Source organism: Notamacropus eugenii, chromosome 2 (genome assembly GCF_028372415.1).
Source record: "Notamacropus eugenii isolate mMacEug1 chromosome 2, mMacEug1.pri_v2, whole genome shotgun sequence".
Taxonomy (NCBI): domain Eukaryota; kingdom Metazoa; phylum Chordata; class Mammalia; order Diprotodontia; family Macropodidae; genus Notamacropus; species Notamacropus eugenii.
In genome coordinates, this window is record NC_092873.1 from 393,496,970 (window position 1) to 393,504,974 (window position 8,005).

The following is an 8,005-nucleotide window of genomic DNA, read 5'->3' on the forward strand; positions in this document are numbered from 1 at the left end:
GTGGAAATCTAGCCATCTTCTAGTAAGCCAGGCATTAAAGAGATTTGTAAAAAACAAGTAAAGCACACAACTCTTCTCGCTATTTTTTTGTATTGGAAAATACACATTTTTCACAAAAAAAAATAAGTTATTGATGTTAGCATGCATTAGGCTTGTTATTGTTTTAAATGGATTGATCAATATTTTTAAATGTGTCAGTTTTCATTTCTAATATGGTAGATATCAATAGATATAGCCCTTATAAACAAAAGATCTTCAAGGTCTTTTATGAGTATGAAAGTGTCCTGAGGCTGAAGAATTTGAAAATCTCTGCTCTAGAGTACTGTAGTGAACCTCTGGTCAGTATTATTTAGACAAAAGGAGGACATGGGCTCAAGAATTTCAAAGAGATAAGAAACCTCACAACCTTCTCCATCTTTGCCCTACTAAATGGGAAAGGATGTCTTACTCTTCTTCATGCACTGCCTTTGTTGTAACTAACCTGCAGTTCACTGTTTCATGCAGTGGTAGATCACTACACAAGCCAAATTGTCTTCAATGAAGTTCGAGTCATCGCCATCATTATCATCGGCCTGGGCTTTCTCCTACTGCTATTACCAGAAGAGTGGGATGTCTGGTTGATCAAACTACTCATGCGCCTCAAAGTAAGGAAGAAGGAGGAGACACCTGAAGGCAATGGAGACATAGGCTCTGGACTACAGAGCAAACACAGAAGGACCCGCCCATCCTTTGCCCGTTAATTCACTCACTCATGAGGTAGTGGTAACAAACGTCTTATTCAAGGTTTAAAGGTCTTGTCTCGCAAAGGGCACGTAGTCCAAGTGGTGTACATAAGTGTACAGTTTTGGTATCTTACAGTAAGTCACCCGGTATTTATGGGCATGTCCAATTTGCTTGCACTTTTTTCACATCAGACCTTTCACTTAAGAATACCACTGGCATATGGAGGAAAAAAGGAAAAAAAAAATAAGAATCTCTCAGCTCTTTTTAAATGAATGTAACATTAAGATTATATTTACATCGATTGTTTAGGAGACAAGTTCTCACGACAAGCCAAGGCAACTGGTTTTCACTACAAGCCGGGACAGCCATTTTGAATCTTAGCAACTGAATATATTACATTACACACTGTGACTTTTTTTTAAGCTAGAGTAAGTCATACTTTGTTTTATACTAGAGCTCTACTCTTAATTTTATGGAGTTTCAATGAACCAAAAGAAAATTGAAGGTTTATTTTGGATGGAATATAGGATATGGGGAAGAGAAAATAGAAAAGATAATGTATTTGGCTATCTGCTGTGACTGGTCTGGAAAGAGAAGTCATTTAAGGAGAGAAAGGCTCTGCATGATGGAATTGTGAAAGAAAGGTATCAGAGCCCCAGCTGGTCTTTTTTCTGCATGTGTCCATTTAAGATCATGCAAGAGAAATTACAGTGCCTTCTAAAGAATTTTCATCTTTACCTTTGTGCAGCAAGGTGACATTGTAAGTCACCAGCACCATCTTATAATGTAGATGTAGAGATCTTTAAAAACAAATTCTATTATAAATATACATATAAATATATAAAACCACAAAGCTGATGACCAGTTATATATGTACATATATATAAATATAGGAACACAGTTTGTGATGTATAATATGATTTAAAGGTAGACTAAGAGAAGGTGAATTGCTGGTTGCTTTGACTTCATGGTCAGATATTTTAAAAAATGATTTACTGAAAATGTAAACCTTTTTATGAAACTTTTAAGCAACGGGCTGTTTACTTACATAATCTAGGTCTACCAGAAAATTCTATCTGTGATAGATCTGTAAAGAGGAAAAGGGGTGGGGTTATAGTTTACTATTTTTGAAGTTTACATTGTTACATATGAAATGGAAACATTATTTTGAAATGTTGTCATAACCCAATGGTGCATTCTGTAACCATGGAGTTCTTTGTTTCATGGGAAAAGGGGCATTCATGAATTGAACTTTTTAGCAAATTAATATTCTCCAAGTCCATTATCTATTTGGTTAAACAGATGAATAAAACAAAAATTGGACAACGTTAGTGACCCACTCTTTTATTCGCCATTCCATTTGTAAAAACTTTTTTTTTGGTCCTAGATTAAATATTTTCTTTGGCTCTCTCCTTCTCATAATGTCATGTACACAAACACACACTTATACCTATCTCACAGAAATCTACCCCTCCTTTACTGCATTGGGGATCAAAAAGACATCCCATGAGTCAAACATACCACATGCCAGTCAGCCACCTCTGATTAAAAAAAAATTGCAGAATCCAGTTCTCTAAATCAGGTCATTTAAGACTTCTAGACCATAGTTATGAACCTCTATGCTCCCTTTAAGCAAAGAGATTATGAAAGATGAAGAGGTTGAAAATTCTAAATGGATGAAGTTCTCTAAGTTCTTCTTTCATGGTATATCTATGCTTGTCATAAGAACTTTGGTGGAAAACTCTGTAGAGAGAATATAGAGAAGTTAAACGTGTCTTTGTTCTTAAGTTATAATTCATGCAATCTCCAATACCCATTGTGATTCAAAGTAAGACAATGCCAATGGGCATAGGCAGCCTTTGGTCACTTCTTGACCAAGCCATGACATGAATGTTTTGTTATAAAACAGTGAATTTCAAGTGCTTTATATCTGAAGAAATATTTATACACTTAAGATGCCTGGGAAGGTAACTGACAAAAAAAGGAAAGATGTTGGTTTGAGGTGGCCCCCCTTGCCTTTTAAAATCAAAATAACTTCTGGGTATAAATGAACTCAGTGAGTATCATGGCTCCTGAATACTGCTGAGACAAGAGAAAAGGAGAGCACATATGAAGATACAGAGATGTTTTTAAGTGTAGAGGAGGAAACTGAGGGTGTTCACCTCCTCTAGTCCCAAAATTCTCAGTAAAGAAGGATAGTTATGCTGACTATAAAGGGAGAAGAGTAGGTGGTAGTTTTGGACTTCGCATATCTCAAAGAGCATTTCCCTCAGATAGGAAGAGATTAAATTTCTCTTTGATGAGGAAAATCATGAAGATTTGAAATAATCCTCATGGGAAATTCAATATGGAGTAAAAGGACTGTCAAGCAGCAGTGTAGGTCCAACTGATATTATATAGCATGCATATTAATCTACTAGAATAAACTAGATTTATCACTATGTAGAATGCAACTTCCAACTTATTTGGAAGCCCCCTTTCTGTGTCTTTCCTTCATGATATGACCAGGTGAGTCGGATCTCAAGGGGATGGACATAAGGGACCCGCTGATGGGAGCAAACAGTGTTTTGCCACCATTCCACCTCACTTAGACTACTGTAGTAGCCTCCTAACCAGACCCCTGCCTCCAGCATCTCCCCTCTCCAATTCATTCTCCACACAGCTACCAAAATGAAATGCCAAAAGCCCAGATTTGACTCTGTGACTTCCACGATCAATATGTTTCTGTGGCTTCTTCTTACCTCTAGGATCAAAGTTAAACTCCTCTTTTTGGAATTTAAAGCCCATCACAAACTGGCTTCAACATGCTATTTCTGCCTTATTTACTGTCTTTAATTGTACATTACTCTTTTGCTAAATAATTTAGTCATTCTGACCTCCTCGCTGTTCCTCAAACATCAGACCCCATCTGTCATCATCAAGTCTTTGTAAAAGTTGTCCCCACACCTGGAATGCCCTCTCTTCTCAGCACTGCCTTTGAGAATCCCTGGTTGTCTTCAAAGCTCTATTTAAGCACTACCTTCTACAAGAGCCTTGCCTGATGCCCTCTGCTGCTAGTGTCTTCCCACCAAAACTAAATTGTATTAATTTCATACAGACTTATTTGTGTATATGTCATCCCCTCCACAGAATGTAAGTCCCTAGCGGGCAAGGACAATGTCATTTTGATTTTGTATCACCCATGACTAGCATAGTGAGTTAATAAATGTTTGTGGTTGTTAATGATGATAAAGATGATGATGATTAGTTCCACTATACTGACTTGCTGCTATCTTAAGGGACCTTCCTTGACCCTAAGCTTGTGCTCTGCTTAAGTCTTTTTGTTTAGGAGGAAGTGGAAAACCAGGAAAAAGAAGAGATAACAAATCTGAGATTCACCAGAGCCACCGACCTGACAAGTTACTAAATCTGGCCCTTGGTACCTTGATCCATTGGAATTCTTAATGTTCAACTAAGAAATGTGACAGCTGTTTCCCTTAATGGAACTGCACTGCAGGAGGGCTCATATTAAATAGAAAAAGTCCAGGCTATAGAATATTTTGTAAAAAATAAATGATGTTTTATGACTCACAAGTAATGAAATTAGAATAATGTATTGGCAGAATTCCTTGGAAAAAATTTATAATTATAAAAATTAATTATTTCTAAAAAAAAAAAAAAAAGGTTTTTAAGCACTTCAAGGTGCCAGAAAAGCAGATTCTTTTAAATAATTTTAAAGACTAACATTATTCCTTTAATTGTCATTCTACTAGAAAACACTGTATGCCTCAAACCCTTTCTTCATAAATAATACCACTCATGAGTACCTTATCCAAGTTATGAAAAATTCTAAATTCATGAGTTTTTTTTTAATTGTAGTTATCTATAATCTGGCCTTTAGTTCAAACTGAGTTGATTTTAGAACATCAGTGATGTTGAAGGTAATTTTCAGGGTTTGTGTGGAATTTTTTTCTCTAATCCAAAGTCAACTTTCTTGTACCTTTCCTGTATCCTTCACCAAATAAAATAAATTTCAATGTTTTCCAGAAATATGAGTCAGAATTCGTGCTCATTACAAAGGAGATATCTTTTACCAAGGACTGAGTGCCTCATTTTCAATGAAATAAAAAACCTAGGGATAAATCCAATTGCAGGACATGAGTATATAGTTACTAACATAAATGTAGACACTACATTGCAAAAACAAAACTCGGGTGTCTTGAAACCATGGTATAATAAAGGAGAACTTGCTAGCCAGGTTACATTAATTAAAATTATATAATTAAAATTAAAATTCCCTGGGCAAGCTTTGAGAGACTAATCTTATAGCTCTCTGGGAGATGTAGTTCACTTGCCTCCTCTGTACAAGATTTGGGGGCCCTGGGAGTTTTGGTGGGGTTTTTTGGGTTTTTTTGTTTTGCTTTTCCTCTAGAGTGAGTGGAGATAGAGATGGAGAGCTTTTGGCGCCAATCCTTTCTGGTTGGAGAGAATGGACAGATGAGAAGAGGCTTATCTTTCACAGTGACCCCTAGTGGTTGGGCTAACTGCTGTGTAGAGAAAGGTAAAATCTTGATGATGGTAAGAAGGAATTGTGAACTAGATTACCTTAAATATCATTTATGGAACTACTTCTCCCCCTATGACTTTTTTCAGATTCTTATAACCTAATATAGCCATGTCTAGAGTAGGGTTCCTAACCAAAGGTTCATGAATTTTTAAGAAAATAGATTCTTTCCAAGGCACTTTCATTGACAGGTAGGTGGTATTAGGACCATCACAACCATATCATACAGGAATCATGACTCAGGAAAACTAAATTGTTCCCCCCACAGTCTTGCAGCTAACAAGCAGAACAGCCAAGTCTCAAACCCAAGTCTTTTAATCACAAGTCCAATGCTCTTTGTACTTCCTCTCCATGTGCTAAAATAAGCAGATAACTCTTCTTTTCACTTAGGAGGAACCTGGAGAGATCCTGGGGTTTAAGCATTTTGTGTTGATGGTCTTCTCTAACACTTGCAGAGTATAAGAAGCAGGAAAAGTAGCACTTAGCTATTTTTCTGTGGCTGTCCTTAAGAATCAAGTAAGTCATGCTTTAGAGGCAGCTAGGTGGCACAGTAGATAAAGTGCTGGACCTGGAGTCAGGAAGACCTGAAATCAAATCTGGTCTCAGATATTTACTAGCGTGTATGACCCTGGCTAAGTCAATCTTGTTTGACTAATTTCTTCATCTGTAAAATGATCTGGAGAAGGAAATGAAAAACCCACTCCAGTATCTTTACTGCAAAAACCCCAAAAGAGGTCATGAAACTTATGTGATCCTGACTGTGGTTCCATAGCATTTGAATTGTTTCTTTCTAGCTGTTTGCAATATTTTCTCCTTGACCTTGGAGCTCTGGAATTGGGCTATAATATTCATGTGAGTTTTTTTTTTCATTTTGGGGTCTCTTTCAGGAGATGATTAGTGGATCCTTTCAATTTATATTTTACCCTCTGGTTCTAGCTTATCAGGGCAGTTTTCCTTGATAATTTCTTGAAATATAATGTCTAACCTCTTTCTTTGATCATGGCTTTCAGGTTGTCCACTAATTCTTAAATTATGTTTCCTCAATCTATTTTCCAATTGTCGATTTTCCAGTGAGATGTTTCATATCTTCTATTTTTTCATTCCTTTACTTTGCTTTATTTCTTGATGTCTCTTGAAGTCATTAGCTTCCCATTTGGTTAATTCTAATTTATATGGATTTTATTTTCTTCTTTTTTGAATTTTTGTAGCTCTTTTTTGCATTTGGCCAACTCTCCTTTTTAAGGAGTTCTTCCCATTAGTGAATTTTTGGGTCTTTATGCTTATTTGATCAATTCTGTTTTTTAACATATTATTTTCTTCAGTAATTTTTGTTCTTTTTTAATCTTCTCTCTTTTCATAATTTTCTTACATCATTCTCATTTTTACCCATTTTTTCCTTTATCTCTCTTATTTGATTTTTAAAATACTTTATAAGCTCTTCAAGGAATTCTTGTTGAGTTTGTGTCCAATTCATTTTTTTCCCTTTGTTACCTTGCTTGTGGGTATTTTGACATCATTTTCTTCTGAGTTTTGAGGTTGTGTCTTGATCTTCTCTGTCACCATAGTAGTTTTTTATGGCCAGGTCATTTTGCTGTTGTTGTTTGCTAATTTTTCCAGCCTATTTCTTGACTTTTAACTTTATATTAAAGTTGTACTCTGCTTCAGTGCGGGGCAGGGGCGGGGGGGGGGGGGGGGGGGGCGGGGAAGGGGAAGAAGCGCTGTCCCAAGCTTAAGGTTTTTGGTACTGCTATTTTCAGATCTAATCCTTTGAATCTAAAAGTTTTCACACCTTCAAAATGGTTTGATCCAAGGAGAGGTGTGATCTCTGCTCTCCTAGTCTGTGCTCTGGTCTTTGCCCAGAAAGGTACTTTGTTACCTTGTAGCCACAAGTGCTAGTGCTCCCCTTGGCCCTGGAAATGCGACCAGTTTGCTTGCTCTCCTGCAACCACAAGTGATAGTGTTCCTTTCTGCCTTGGAACTGAGACCAGGGCCCCTGCCTTCCTGTGAGTGACCACAAACACTCTGCTCTATGCTACAACTGTGTACTAGAACTAGACCTTTTTCCTTGAGGCCACAAGTGCTGGTGCTCTTTCTTTACCCTGAAGTTGCATATGGGCAATGCAACAAGGTCTTGTGCCCCAGATCAATGAACCACACCCCCCACCCTGTGATTTTTCCTGACTATTTGTCTTACCCCATCACTATCTGTGGGCTGAGAGCTCCTAAAGCTGCTGCTGCCACTATTGTAGCTTCCTCCAATGCCTGCTGCTGGTTTTGCTGCTGTATGTTGTACTCTGGGCTGCCCCTCATTCCAGTACCACAGACCTCTCCTGCCAACTTTTTAAATCATCTTAAGCTAGAAAAATGTCTGCCTTTATGGAGTCAAAAGTGAGAATAGAATAAATGTGAGGAAGGATAGGATGGAGGGAAATATAGTTAGTCCTTCACAACATGAATTTTATGGAAGTCTTTTGCATAACTACACATATATAACCTACAATTAATTGCTAGCCTTCTCAGTGGGGATGGTTGGGGAAACAGGAAGGGAGAGGAGTTGGAAGATTTAAAAATGAATGTTAAAAATTATTTTTACATGGAACTGGGAAATAAAACATATAGGTAATGGGGTATAGAAATCTATCTTGCCCTACAAGAAAATAGAGGAGATGGGGATAAGGGAAGGGAAGGGTGTGATAGAAGGGAGGACAGATGGGGGGGAGTAATCTGAATACATGCTAT

At 37.3% G+C, this 8,005-nt stretch overlaps 1 protein-coding gene across 3 annotated transcripts in view; it reads left to right on the forward strand.

The window, feature by feature from the left end:
* The window catches only part of SLC35F3 (solute carrier family 35 member F3), a 532,744-nt gene extending 528,031 nt beyond the window's left edge, over positions 1 to 4,713 (forward strand). For all 3 annotated transcript variants that reach the window (XM_072647511.1, XM_072647510.1, XM_072647512.1), the window contains one exon: positions 505 to 4,713. In XM_072647511.1, coding sequence (XP_072503612.1) covers positions 505 to 740 — 236 coding nt within the window. In that variant the 3' untranslated portion in view covers positions 741 to 4,713. The remainder of the gene's footprint in view (positions 1 to 504) is intronic.
* The last annotated feature ends 3,292 nt before the right edge of the window (positions 4,714 to 8,005 follow it).